Source organism: Epinephelus moara, chromosome 20, assembly GCF_006386435.1.
Source record: "Epinephelus moara isolate mb chromosome 20, YSFRI_EMoa_1.0, whole genome shotgun sequence".
Taxonomy (NCBI): Eukaryota; Metazoa; Chordata; class Actinopteri; order Perciformes; family Serranidae; genus Epinephelus; species Epinephelus moara.
Genome location: NC_065525.1, coordinates 45,322,919 through 45,337,325, shown reverse-complemented (window position 1 = coordinate 45,337,325; position 14,407 = coordinate 45,322,919). Strand labels below are relative to the sequence as shown.

At 40.6% G+C, this 14,407-nt stretch overlaps 2 protein-coding genes across 2 annotated transcripts in view; both read left to right on the top strand.

Annotated features, from left to right (window-relative positions):
* Positions 1-4,950, top strand: part of zgc:172145 (Ferritin light chain, oocyte isoform-like) — a 6,061-nt gene extending 1,111 nt beyond the window's left edge. Inside the window, exons 2-4 of the mRNA XM_050072956.1 lie at positions 977-1,123; positions 3,617-4,785; positions 4,823-4,950. Of these exons, the coding sequence (XP_049928913.1) occupies positions 977-1,123; positions 3,617-3,907 (438 nt within the window). The 3' untranslated portion in view covers positions 3,908-4,785; positions 4,823-4,950. The remainder of the gene's footprint in view (positions 1-976; positions 1,124-3,616; positions 4,786-4,822) is intronic.
* Positions 4,951-9,337: 4,387 nt separating this feature from the next.
* myod1 (myogenic differentiation 1) lies at positions 9,338-13,704 on the top strand. The gene is made up of 3 exons (XM_050072939.1): positions 9,338-10,128; positions 11,122-11,200; positions 11,986-13,704. The coding sequence occupies exons 1-3, from the start codon at positions 9,538-9,540 to the stop codon at positions 12,204-12,206; spliced, it is 891 nt and encodes a 296-aa protein (XP_049928896.1). The 5' UTR covers positions 9,338-9,537; the 3' UTR covers positions 12,207-13,704.
* The last annotated feature ends 703 nt before the right edge of the window (positions 13,705-14,407 follow it).

The window sequence follows — 14,407 nt, the reverse complement described above, 5'->3', positions numbered from 1 at the left end:
TTTTTTTTTTCCCTCCAACAACAAAAGCACGGTTGGGTTCAGGAGAAAAGAACAGGGTTTGGCTTTAGAATCTTACGGGACCGAACACCTCTCTCCTGGGTGAAAGTCTGTTTTTGTTGGACCCATCCACCATACCTCTCGCCCTACTTGGATTTTCACCACCTTTCTTGGCCCAGTGCATTTCCGCCGATGCCACTGAGTACCTTTATACTAACTGCGACCGGTCGCATATCATGCCGACGTTAAAGGACGGCCTTTTTTGTCAGTGTTTGACGCCACAAGTCACTGCCCAAGGGCCGGATTCCGACGGCTTCGGAGTGAGACTGGGTTGTTTGTGATTGTGCCACCAAAAGCAGTGTTTCCCACAGCATTAGAATCTATGTGTGGTTGTTGCTGGCGATTCCATGAACGCAGCTCAGGTAAAAATCTTCTTTGAGTTTGTGGAGTTTTATGTTGTGGGGTTGATAATTGATCAGTCGCAGATCTGATCGATGGAAACTGTGACTACATCCTTAAAGCACTCTAACCACACATCACCATTATAAGAGATAAAACTGTTGATAACGAACCTTAATCTGAAAACAGGTATTCAATTATTATTCTTAAAACGAGAAGTTTTTTATATTGTCAAAACTACCAGATTTTTATGTGTATGACATCATCATGATGTAAACTCTGTGGGCCGAATGGCCAGAGGTTAAAATGCTACTGAGCATGTGCAGTTGGCCACACAACGCTGACACAAATCAGGAAGACTTTGTTGGCTGACAAGCAGTTTTTATTCAGATGAGCCAATTCTGAATCCAGTATGCATCCCTGGTTTATACTTACAGATAATTAATCTTAAAGTGTTGACACTGTGCTGTTGAGTAGGGGACCCTAAGACACAATCATGATGTGTTCAGTGGGTCTTCTTCACTCCACTCTGTGTAATCTTTTTTATTCTAATGTATGACTTTCCTTTTATCTGCTGCAGGCCAGCGTGTTTGAACGGGACGATGTCGCTCTGCCCCGCGTCACCTCTTTCTTCCAGCAGGAGGCGCTGAAGCAGGAGGAGGAGGCCGAGGCCATGCTGGGCTACCTGGCTGAGAGAGGGGGAAGCTACTGTGGCAAAGACGTCCAGGTTAAAACTCTTTATTAAAAAACATTGTCTTTTTCATTGGTAGAAGAAGTAATCAGATTCTTTACTTTGGTAAAAGTACAAATACCTCACTGTAAAAATACTCCATTACATGTAACAGTCCTGCATTGAAAATGTCACTTAGGTGTGAGTAAGTACAAACAGTAAAATGTAGTTAAGTATTAAAAGTATAAAATGTTCCCTGTGATCTCGTTAGATGATTCGGACTCATGCATTAATGTGAAAGCAGGACTGACTGTTGTAGTTTGTTGAGGTGGAGCTCTTTCTCCGTTCACCTTAACTCAACATAGAACTGATGGTCAAAGGTCACTGTGACCTCGCATCTGTCTCATTTTCCTTAATGCGTGATCTCAACAACACCCTGAGGGAATTCCTTTGGATTTGGCACAAACGTCCACTTTGATTCAAGGATGAACTGATTAGAATTTGGTGGTCAAAGGTCAGGCTCACTGTGACCTTGCGTCCGTTGCATTCTTGTGAATGTGATTTCTCAAGAAGGCTTCGAGGGAATTTCCTCAGATTTGGTATGGTCACAGGGCTGCTGTAAGGCAACAAAAAGTTTCTTGGGTGCGTTGGTTCAATGGACAACCAAGGCAGGACGGCAGAGGAGACACCTGCACACCAACAACTGGGCTGGACAGCAGGCACTGATTATAGTTAAGGGGTGAAACGTTTGCTGCTGTTTGTGCACAGATGTTCTCAATAAATTTACTTTTTTTTGCTTTGATCTCAGCCTGTGAACCTTTGTTGTGGCTGTCCAGCCCAGTTGTACTGGTGTGCAGGTATGTCCTCTGCTGTCCTTTCTCAGATTTGGCACAAACGTCCACTTGGACTCAAGAATGACCTGATTGGAATTTGGTGGTCGAAGGTCAAAGGTCACTGTCACCCCACAAAACATGTTTTTGGCCACTCAAGAATTCATACGCTAATTATGGCAAAACGTCACACACATATCTAACTGGATAAAATAATGAAGTGATGACATTGTATATCCAAAAGGTCAAAGGTCAACTTCACTGTGACATCATAAGTTTCTGCATAAAACACTTTTCTGGCTTGACTGGTTTGGTTTGGTTTGCGAGCATACGACCACATAATTCTAGTTTGAATAACTGTTGTTATCCCTCTTTATTTTTTCTGTTAAACCACAATGTAAAAACACTTTGTCACAAGTAAAATCCTCAAAAATCAAAGACAGAATGTGCAGGTATTATCAGTATAATGTTATATATCAAAAGAAGATGCAGAGTTTGGTGAAATGGTTGCTTTCTCCGTGTTGCATTATTGGACTAAAGATTATGTTTTAGTTGGTTGAGATGGAGCTAATTTTAACTACTTATTACACTCTTGGGTTGTAAGCTACATCATTTATTTTAATATAAACATGCTGAAACTGAAAAGCAACCAGTAATGCCAGCTGTCAGATAAATGTGGTGCAGTGAAAAGAGCAATGTTTCCTTCTGTAGTAAAGGTAGAAGTAAGTATGTTAAAGTTGTACTGAAGCACAGTACTTGAGACACAGAGAAGTCAGTCAGAGGTCAGAGGTCAGGGTCAAGAGTGTTTGTCGCCCAGAGACACTTCAGCAGAGTGGGGGAGGGTTGCTGAACCCTCGAGGGTCCTGAGGGGCGTTTAGATGATCCGCTGTGAAGAGTTGATTTGTGGATCCATTTTGAAACAAAATTTATGATCTGAACTTTATCTGTGAGACAGAGACGCTTCAGTCTGTAACAGCGTTCTCGTTTTACTCCTCGCGTTCCTCCCGATACGTCGCAGCAGGAGGATTTATCTCTCCTCCTGTGCTATCTTTCATTTTGTCAGAGCAGGTGTCGTCTCTATCTCTGTGTTGCTGCTTTTTTTCAAATTTCAGAGATCTCATTTTGGAACGAAGCTCTTTATTCTGTGTCAGTGATCGGAGGGACGGATGGACGGAGGAGGGGTTGGGGATGGGGGAGGAGGGAGGTTACACCCCTGGAGACCTGGCCCCCGGCTCTGGCCTACAGCCGGTCAGGGTGTACATTTCCTCCCCTGAGTTCCGGAAAATTGGCGAGATTAATGCTGCAGCAGAGGGACGGTGGTACTGATGGCGTTTCCAGATGGCTGAGCGGCATCAGCGGCGTTGGCGTTGGCGCGTCGCAGCGTGGCCTCCGACCGCCGGCCCAGGTTTATGAGTCGTGTAAAATCGTTTCAGGGCTGAGGCCCCGGGGCCCAGTCAGCAGCAGTTTGGGACACCTTGTTATCCGTCTCTCAAAGTGGCGTGTACTTCAATGACACGACGCCTCACAGTTACTGATCGCCTCAGTTTGATTTAGTTTCACTTCACGCCCCATTTGATTCTATCAAATTAAAGTTTGGCCCCTGAATCAGATGTCGTTTATACGTTCATACAACTGTTTGACAGACAGACCGCTCACATGTTGTCGGTGGTGTCTTTACTGTAGTTTATTCTCTAACTAATAAAATGTCTTTGATTTTCAGAAGCCGAACTGTGAGGCCGTCTGCGCCGTCCTGCCGGCTCTGGAGCTCCTGCTGCTCCAGCTGAAGGAGGAAGCCGCCGTCATGGTCGAGCTGAGCCAGCTGGCCCGTAACCACGGAGACCCGCACACTGCCAGCATCGTGAAGAGCGATTTCCTGACGCCGCGGGTAGACCGCCTCAAACTGCTGGGAGACCTGCTCACCAGCGCCCGCAGGGTGGGCTGCACCAACGACCAGACGGGGGGATTTGGGGAGTACATCCTGAACGAGCTGCAGGAGGAGCTGAGCAGATAATCGGTCGGAGTCAGTCAGAGGAAGTATTGATTGACTAGAAATGATTCTCCCCTCTGAGTTCAATTCCCTTTTGTAGAAGCTAAAACTCAGGATTTTCTCCAAATGACCAGAGTGACATTTTGGCAAATTAACTTGTTAGCAGTGTCCAGAGTCCAGACAGATGTTAGTGTCACTTCACTGCCTCCAGTACAGAAATACGTGTTTAGCATAGCTTAGCACAAAGACTGGAAGCAGAGGGAAACTGTTAGCCTCAAGCATCCAGCAACTCGAAAGTCTGATTTTACATTTTGAAATGTTTCCAATAAATATTGTAATATTTTCCATGAATTACCATTTCCATTCAGAACAGCTAGCAACAGTCAAACAGCAGCTAACAGTTAGCAACAGTCAAACAGCAGCTAACAGTTAGCAACAGTCAAACAGCAGCTAACAGTTGGCTAGCTGGAAAGTTGCGACCTTCCCACACCGCATAAAATGTTTTTAGAATTATGAAATGAGTCAATACTTGTCACTGTGAGTGAAGAAGCTTTGAAATAAAGCATCTGAGGCGTCCAGGACGTGTTAGCTTAGCTTAGCTTAGCTTAGCTTAGCACAAAGACTGAGAGCCAGAGGAAAGTGTATTTTAATATTTTCCAAAATTCAGAGCACAGTTAGCTAGCTGGAGAGTTGTGACCTGTCAGAACCATGTAACACGTTTTTTTATAATTGTTATATTTGTCACTGCAGATGTGGAAGCACATTTGAATTAAAGCACCTGAGGACGTGTAGCTGAGCTTAGCACAAATACTGAAAGCAGGGAGAAACTGTTAGCCTAGCTCTATTAAAGCACCTTAGGCGCCGCACACATGCTGTGTCTTTAACTGCCTGAAAAACGTAAGGTCAGGCGTTGGGCAATCTGGAAATCAAAAACGTAAGGTCAGGCGTTGGGCAATCTGGAAATCCATCTGTAAAAAAAAAAAAAAAAAAAGGAATTTTCTTTTCTTCCTTTACCTCTGGAGGCACTGCCCGTAGTTTTTTGACTAACGGAAGTGCAGGGGCCTCGGGGATCGCTCAACCCCTTCACTTCCGGCGGTGCCCCCAGGGATTCACTGTGTTGTTTACAAATACTTCCAGGTAGAAAACTGGCAGAGTACATATATATATATCTCACATTTTTCATGTCACTATATCACCGTGTAGACTAATCTGATGTTTGTAAAATCTCTAAACACAGTGATTGAAAAAAACGTTACTATTTCTGTGTGCACGTTTTGTAATCAATAACATGGTTATCGTAGATTAGCTGGGCTAACCATTAGCTGTTAGCCCCATTAGTGGTGTCTGTAATAACTCAGTGAATAAAATATTTTGTTCCAGCGAATATCTTAGTTACAACATGATTGAGCTAGCAAAGCAGTTTTGTGTTGCTATGTGTGGTATTTATTCAGTTATGGGAAATCACGATGTCTAGAAAGCATCAGTGGCTGCAGCTGACAGGGACAGTTAGCAAAGCTAACATCAGGACGTCATCTGTTAAAAGCCTCCCGTTGTCGGATACGACATGAAACTACTCCAGTTAGCTCAATCATGTTGTAACTAAGACATCCGCTGGAAAAAATATTTTTTTCACGTTGACGAGACGGCGTTTTGGGTGGAGCGGTCGCCATGGACGCGGAGCTTTCTGTTTCTGTACGTACACATTTCCTGGGGACACCTGCACGTCTCGGCCACGCCCCCTCCATTGTGATTGGCTAAAGCGCAGCATCGTTCAAACTCAAAGTCCCCCCCCCCCCTCTGTAGTCGTCTTTCACACAGGGCTGCCGACAGATTCTACAATGTAAATTGCAGAATCTGTCTTGAGAGATTAGGCGCTGGGTGCTGCTCTTGTGGCAGCAGGTTGCATCTGAGGATGCCTTAACAACCTTAACAAGCATCGTACATCCTGTTTACCTAAAATCCTGAGTCTGACTCACAGACTGATGTTTACAGGGGTAAGATATCTGTCAGCTGTCATTGGTTGGTCCTTGTCACATGACATGCGGCGCACGCTGCTGCGTTCCAAAAGTTGAGCTGTGTTTCTCGGGGGGAAGCCGTCATGCTCTGAAAATTAGGTGCTAGGGAATGTGCGTGTGTTGCTCTGGCGTTTGAGCGTGCCTGCCATGTGTCTACATAAAAAACAATGAATATGAAGGCGCAAAAAACACGGCATGTGGCGGTCCCTTAAACAACTCCAAAGCTGTCTGATCTGAACTGGTGAAAGTTCTTTAAATAATATATCTTTAATATCTTGAAACACAGCCAACAGTGCTCGCTAACACTGTGTCACATCACTCTTGTTGTGAATTTGAGGCACGTTGTGTCCTCATGAGGACGTCACATTTTGGGTTTACTGGACCATACATTTCATTCTGCTTCACTCAGACCTGTTGTCCTCGTTCATGGACACTTTTTTGTGCCATCTAGTGGCAGTAAGAGCACAGCACACTAATCCATGTAAAGACAAGATGGCAGCCATCTCTGTCAAGTCAGTCTGCAGCTGATCCCGACACAAAAGAGGACAAGGTCTAAAACCTGATCACATGTTATGACTGAAACTTGTTTATTAATAATTAATAATATTTGTAGTTTGATATAGCAACAACTTTTTAGCAATTTAAGCAACAGTAAGACAATAAGACGCTGTTGATTAGGAAGTACTCGTCTGAGGACACTGGGACTTTATTATCGTTGACAATGTTTAGTTTTTTATACTTATCAGGTCCTACTGATCTTAAATAGCGAGGAGACATTAAAAATGCAAACCTAACAAAAGTTCAAGTCTCAGGAGGATAGAAGTAAATATAAAGTGTGAGCAGATGAACACTTTGTTAAAAAGGCCGATCGAGGCCGTCAAGGCCGTGTTAGGCTAAGCTTAGCACAGAGACTGAAAGCAGGGCGAAACTGAGCCAAACGTGTTCACAAAAAGAGGAAAAAGCACCTTCAAATAATATAAAATTTTGTATTAAAACTGTATTTTTTTAAATATCTTTGAGGAATTTAACACATTTTTTTCTACAGAACTTGATTTGGGTACAAATCTGAGACAAAAATTAATGCCAACAACAGTAGTTTATTAATAAACAGACATATTTTGGATGGTACCAAAGAAATATTAATGTTCAGTAACCAGCCTGGTGTACAACTATGAAATAGTTTGACCAAATCATTTACAAGTATAAAATATTTGTAAGTATTTTATTATTTCCCACCAGTATACTGCTACTTGTGTATTCCAACATATAAATGTGCTTTTATTTTGATCATTTATTAACCATATATTCAATATCTGTATCGTTCAGAGACAGTTTGACTGTGAAGGAGGAGACGTGATAGTCACTGGTTTGGTTTTGATTTGTTTGCACTTTGTAATAAAGTTGAAGTTAGAAAAATAGTTTTGCGGCTCTCAGTTTTTCCCACATCAGTGCTCTGTTTCACGTTTTAAAAATATTGATCCACATGTAGAACTCAGTGAGTTTAAAGGATCATTCTGCATTTTTGAGCACATAAAGTGAACATGAACATATACAACATCATTTTAGACTTTGACCTCTGAAATATTATTAGTTTTATTTAAGTTTGTTTAACTCTTGTTGAGAAACATAACACTCACACAGACAGACCTCTAATAGCATCTGAAAACATTACCAACATGCATTTAGTTGTCGGAGTCTTGTATTAAAAGACCTGTCAATCATTTTTGGAGTGATCGTGATAATCCTTTGAGCAGAGGCTTTGAATATTTGTCTCAAACACTTGCAGCAGCCACAGAGTCCAGCTCCTCACCATCTGTCCCCTCTGACAGGCTGGAGGTGGATGGGGAGTTAGTTCACAGCCTGCGAGACGAGGCTCAGGGCACAGCAACCCGTCAGGTGTTGGAGCTGCAGCGGGCTGATGGGAGAGTTCTGAGCTCTGCAGCGCCCTCCAGCTGCAGTGATGTGAACTGCTGCATGTTTGAGTCAAATCAATAATCTGCGTTTGAATATTTCTGGATGGAGTCGGTGCGGTGATGAGGAGGGCTGCAGGAGGAAGAGGAGGAGAAGTCAAATGAATCTGTCCTTCAAAGATAAACTCTCAAAATGACTTTAAACTTGAGTTCACACTTTGGTGCAGTTTTTACACTCTTAAAAAAGCGGTGTCCGAGTCGTGTATGAATTCTTTCTGTGTCTTGATTATTTTTATATCCATAAAATAAATATAAAACATTTATTTAAGCGTTGTGATCTTTATGCATTGACTTCCCATGTCATGTGTTTGCCTTCATGCGATGCTGCTGTGATTGTGTGCTTCTTTCAACCCCATAAGGTCTGTGATGGGCTCTTTTTGTTGTTATTAAAATTAAAAACTAAATAAAATATCTTGAAAAAATAATAAAACAAAAGAAATATTATTTATTATTTTTATTTTATTGTATTCTTTTTTTGGTTTTTGATTTCTTTTTCTTTACATATAAAAATAAGAGTCAGCTCTATATAGAAAACAAACTCCTGCTGAAGGACCTGTTTGATAGTAATTCAAAAAATAATAATTTATTTCTAAATGCGACCAAACAACACATTTTGCCTTAATTCGATTACTTTTATAGTTTTCTTGCAGGTGAAATAAAATGTAATAAGATCCAGACTTCCCATTTTACTGTTTTCTGCTTTGATTCAGAAAATACATGTTTCCCCTTCTGTTGAAACTTTCTTTACTTTATTCATTCTAGGAGGCAAATAAATGAGAATTTCGTTTTATTACAAATTAGATTGGCTTTTATTTGAGCTTCAGTTTCACATTTTAATGCATGATTTTATCATACCTTTAATTTCGTTTGTTCAAAACAAATTTGTTTCCTTTTAATTCGTTTTTTCTTTACTTATTAAAAACATTATTTTGATCAGGCCTCTGATTACATTTCTAATTTCTGTCTCTCTGTTTTTAAAATTCTCTTTTTCCAAACCGGTCCCATCACTCTGTGCTGCAAGACATGCAGTCCATTTTATTGTCATTTATTTTTTTTACTTATAAGTAAACTCAGTATGAAATGCATTAATCCAAAAATAACATTTACAGAAGAATATCATAAACGAAATACAATATGACGCAATAAAAGTCACCACTTTAAGATATTTTATGATTTAAATACTTTAGTTTTTGTCAGTATGAGAGCAACTCTTCCCCGTGTGTGTGTGTGTGTGTGTGTGTGTGTGTGTGTGTGTGTGTGTGTGTGTGTGTGTGTGTGTGTGTTGGCCCCCCGCTGTGTGCAGCAGTATATCACCCTGCTGTTACTGCTCTGTTAGGGGTAATTGTACACTAATTACCGTGAAGTTGTAAACCCCTCCTGCTGCCAGCTGATTGGTCAGACCCTGGTGGTCATCATAGTCCTGACCCCGCCCCCTGCTGATGTCCCAGGTATAAGTTGATCCAGGTCAACAGCTGAGAGACAGAACGGTGTGACAGGACTCTACATTCCACCGAAAACACAGAGCCGCTCCGCAGCGTCCCGCCTCTTCTTCCTCCTCTTCCTCCTCTTCTTCTTCTTTCCTAAAAACAGTTTTGATTTTGGCCTGAAGACGCTTCTGTCTCTGTCACTGGATTTTTCTTCTTCTGTGGTGTGTTTTTGGGACTGAACCATGGAGCTGTCGGATATCTCTTTCCCCATCCCCGCCGCCGATGACTTTTATGACGACCCGTGCTTCAACACCAGCGACATGCACTTCTTCGAGGACCTGGACCCGCGGCTGGTCCATGTGGGCCTGCTGAAGCCGGACGACTCCTCCTCTTCGCCCTCACCCTCCCCTTCCTCCTCCTCTTCCTCCTCCCCGTCCTCCCTCCTGCACCTCCATCACCACGCCGAGGTGGAGGACGACGAGCACGTCCGCGCCCCCAGCGGGCACCACCAGGCGGGCCGCTGCCTGCTCTGGGCCTGCAAGGCCTGCAAGAGGAAGACCACCAACGCGGACCGGCGGAAGGCGGCCACGCTGCGGGAGCGCCGGCGGCTCAGCAAGGTCAACGACGCCTTCGAGACCCTGAAGCGCTGCACGACGGCCAACCCCAACCAGAGGCTGCCCAAGGTGGAGATCCTGCGCAACGCCATCAGCTACATCGAGTCTCTGCAGGCGCTGCTGCGCGGCGGGCAGGACGACGGCTTCTACCCGGTGCTGGAGCACTACAGCGGGGACTCAGACGCCTCCAGCCCCCGGTCCAACTGCTCCGACGGCATGGTGAGTTCAGGGACTGACAGGTGTTAAAGAGGGGGAGAGGGGGGTCAGTGGTTATGAGTCTGTCCGAGCGCTTTGGTGTGTTTGTGAACGTGTCCAAGAGTTGATCCAGTGCGTCTTTACGCACGGACAAATGGCGAGTTTTACTCTGCTTTGGTTCATTTAATGTTCACTTTGAGTTTTTATTTTTTACTCTTGTTGTTATCTTGGATTTATTCTTTAAGGTGCGTTGACCAAAATTTGATTTGAACAGTTTTCACGCGTCATTACAACCCGTGAACTTTACACAGGCCCGTGTTTTATTTTTAACAGATTTGGTTCAAACGGATTCTTTTCTCCTTTTTAGTTTGGCGGTTACATTTTTTTCGTGTCTAAACTGATCTCAAACAGTGACCTGCGCTTCACTTCAGTGCACTTTTGTAATTTAATGAAGGAAAAGAAAAAGACAACTAACTCGTGTGTGTGTGTGTGTGTGTGTGTGTGTGTGTGTCCGCACTAGATTAGTTTCACCCTTTAGAGGAAACTTAGTTTGTATTTCGTTGGATTTCATTCTTTTTTATTCTAAATAAACAGAGGGTCGATTTTCATGTTGATATTTTAAAGAAACACGTTTTTAATTTAACGGATAAAAATCAGTCGCGATTCTTGAATGTGAAAAGATTAAATTCATGTTCGTTTCACGTTTTTGATTATTTGATAATGTGATTTTAAAATTTTTTTGGTCCGCAGTGATTCAAACATTTCAGAAAAATTATTCTAAAACATTTTCATTTAATAAAGATTTCACCACTGTGACTGAGTGTGTGTAAAACGTTTTATGAGTTTATTAAAAATATGAATCTTTTTCTGAAGAACTTGTTTTATTCTTCTTTTTTAAACACTGTTTTCAGCTTCAGTTACAACTCTGAAACATTTAGGCCTCAAGATTTTCTCTAAATTATAAGTCATACAGAAACATCACTCAAACTAATTCCTTCATGTCTTTTCTCACTACAGACGGATTTTAACGGCCCGACCTGTCAGTCAAACAGAAGAGGAAGTTATGACAGCTCTTATTTCTCCGAGACTCCAAACGGTAAGAAATCTGAAAGGACTCATAATATATTACAATACATACATGATATAACAATAACAATAATAATAATGATAATAATAATAATGATGATAATAATAACAGCAACAATAGGCTGTTATCAGCTAACAGGCCGAACAGGCTGCTCATTAAAATGATCCCCTCCTGGTATTCAAACAAAGGAAAGAAACAGGAGGAGCAATAAAAACAGCAATGAAACAATAAAATTAAACGTAAACTTTAAACTGATTTCTGTCAATAATTAAATTTAGTTTTTGTATCAATAAACACAACAAATAAATGTTAAGTATTCTTGATGTTTGTTTCACTGCATCATTTCTATGAAAATTGAGCTACAACAAACATCCACTAAAGTTTTAGCACATTTTACTGAAATACATCATTTGTTGAATTCAGATATCTGGATCAAAAAAATAAAAAATAGAATAAAAAAAGAGTATTATGTTTTTACTCACAGTAAATCCAAATTAAAAAACATAATAATTCAAACAAATGGAGTAAACAAACAGCACCATGATGGAAAATATTTGTCTCATTCTGTAAACAGGAAAATAATGAGACAAACACTTGATAATCTCACTCACTCAGGATTAAACTAAAATAACAGTCAAAACAAAACCAGGACCGATTTATTCAGCTATCTGTGATGTTCTTTGTCTTTGCTGTTATTTTTTAGGATCATTTTGACCATAAACATTAAGATGAATCCTAAGATATGTCTTAAAACATTGACCAAAACTTTATCTGTGCTGTTTTGTGTCCTGCAGGCGGCGTGAAGAACGCCCGCAGCTCGGTGGTCTCCAGTCTGGACTGTCTGTCCAGCATCGTGGAGCGAATCTCCACCGACAACAGCAGCCTGCTCCCACCTGCTGACGCCCCCGGGTCCCCGCAGACGGACCCTGCCGGTGAGGCAGCGGCCCCCGGGCCCGTCCAGGTCCCCTCCCCGACCACCAGCCAGGACCCCAACCTGATCTATCAAGTCCTATAGACCTTCACACCTGGGACTTTACCATCCTGTCATATCACAAAACACACACACACACACACACACACACACACACACACACTAATTTAATTTAAAGCTACCGGGCTGAGCTGAGTCTTCACAACCTGTCTGCATCAGCGGTGGCGTTTCATAATTCAGAACCAAAGTTCACGCCTGTTTTTATTTCCTCAAGCTGAAAGTATGGAGGCTCGTTCCTGCCGGGAACATAATATAATCAGAGTGTCAAAGATCAGGAGCGACCTTTACGACTGTCAGATAAAAAAGTTAAGGCCCATGTGTAATCTGACCTTTTACTGAGCTCTCAACGCTTCGCACAGTGTTCATCAGTGGACTGAGTTTCAGATTTTATATCAGAGTTTATAGATTTTATAGTAAGCAAGCAAACTCCATGTGCTGATGAAGATCGTGAGATGAAGTTGAAAGTTTTGTAAGTGGGCCTCGAGTTAATACTGCTAAAAAACGCCAGTCTAAATCTTAATTCAGTCTTAATTCAATAATTCTCAGCGTGACAGTGAATAATAATTACAAGATAAAGTCAGAATTACATGACACTAATTTATATTTGTAGCCTAAATGAAATTTTTAGTCTTATTTTATAATTTTTTAAAATAGATTTTGTCGATCCGACACAAGGAAATTAACAAAAAGCTGAAATATGTAAAAATGAAAAACAATGAAAGTGAGGAGGTGGCTCGCCAAAGCTGATTATCATTCCAAAGTTTCCATACCATAGATTTATTTTCCTGGCATGAACGATCTTCCGTACTTCAGCATATCCGAGCCCCAGATTCTCTTTCCTGCTGTTAAACTTATTTGTAGATTTAGATAAAAACCACTTGGATGCTGGGAAATGTTGTTTTATTTTTTAACAGGTTTACTGATCGGTTCAGTTCTTGCTGTACTTTTATTTTAAGTTATGAAAAAATATTTTAACGGCTCAGCTGAGTCATTCAGATGGATTTTTCTTCCTTTCTGTTTAAAAGTCTATTTGATGAAGGACGGAGGCCAAGAGAGAAAAAAGAAACACATCCATTTACATTCCTCCACTTTCGTCCATCTGAAGTCGTAAAAAGCCCCAGCTGTTCACTTCCCTCAGGAAATTAAAAGCAACTGCAACAATCCTGTGATATTTTAGAAAGATGTCGCACGACTGCAGATTTCTGTGGAAAAACTGAGGTGATAAAAAAACAGAACCCAAAAACAGATCAAACTGTGTGAGTATTGTCGTGACAGGAAGTCGGTTCAGACCTCCTTCCTGTCAAACTCCAAATTTCATTCACTGCAGCGGAGGACCATTTTTCTGTTTCTGTACATATTATGTAAATAAGAGCTGATTTGTTCCAACTGAAAGTATTAATTATGTATTTAATGTTTCTGTCTGTATGTGCTTTGTTTGTTGTGAAAATGTTAAACTTTATATTTATACATCTGAAAAGCGAGTGACAGTCAAATGACAAATAAATGAACCTGCTTATTTATACAAAAAGACATGACTCTGCTTTTTTATTTTATTCAACAAAATTTATATTTTATGATGAACTATTTGATATTTAGGCCTCGAGATTAATTAACATGCTAGTTTTTTGTTTTTAGGAATGATGGGAAACACAAAACAAAATAGAAAAAACAAACAAAACCAAAAAAAGAGCATTTAAACCAAAGTTTATTTATTTTTAATCAAATGTATTTTTTTATTTTCTTTGATATCTGATATATATATATATATAGTTTTTTTTATTTTTAGTTGAATATATTTAGTTAACAGTAGGGTTTTATAAATAATTATTAATTGCAGTTGTGATATTTAAAACTCATGAACACTTATCTTGAATTGCTTTAAATTTTTCTATTTTCATAACACCCTTATTATAACTTACTTTAATTATGTTTTATTTGATTTTTTTCTAAATCATTAAAACTTGTTTAAAGAAAAAAAAAAACAGCTGCACAAATTACATTTATTATTTGAGTTTTGTATCCGTGTCACCATGAAAACATTTTAATTTACACTGTGAGTGAAGTGAAACATTTTAATATTATGAATATGATATTCATCACACTAAGGCTAGATAGACTACATTCAGTGTTTCAATGTTTTTTCCAGAAACAATGTATATAAAGGTCTAATTTCTATTAAATAAGCTGCTGAACCTTTACACCCGCTGACTCAAAGAGCTGCAGCG

Coding starts and splice junctions, on each gene's coding strand:
- myod1 (XM_050072939.1), top strand. CDS start 9,538: ATGGAGCTGTCGGATATCTCTTTCCCCATCCCCGCCGCCGATGACTTT. Junction 10,129..11,121: donor CCAACTGCTCCGACGGCATG/GTGAGTTCAGGG, acceptor TTCTCACTACAG/ACGGATTTTAACGGCCCGAC. Junction 11,201..11,985: donor TTTCTCCGAGACTCCAAACG/GTAAGAAATCTG, acceptor TGTGTCCTGCAG/GCGGCGTGAAGAACGCCCGC.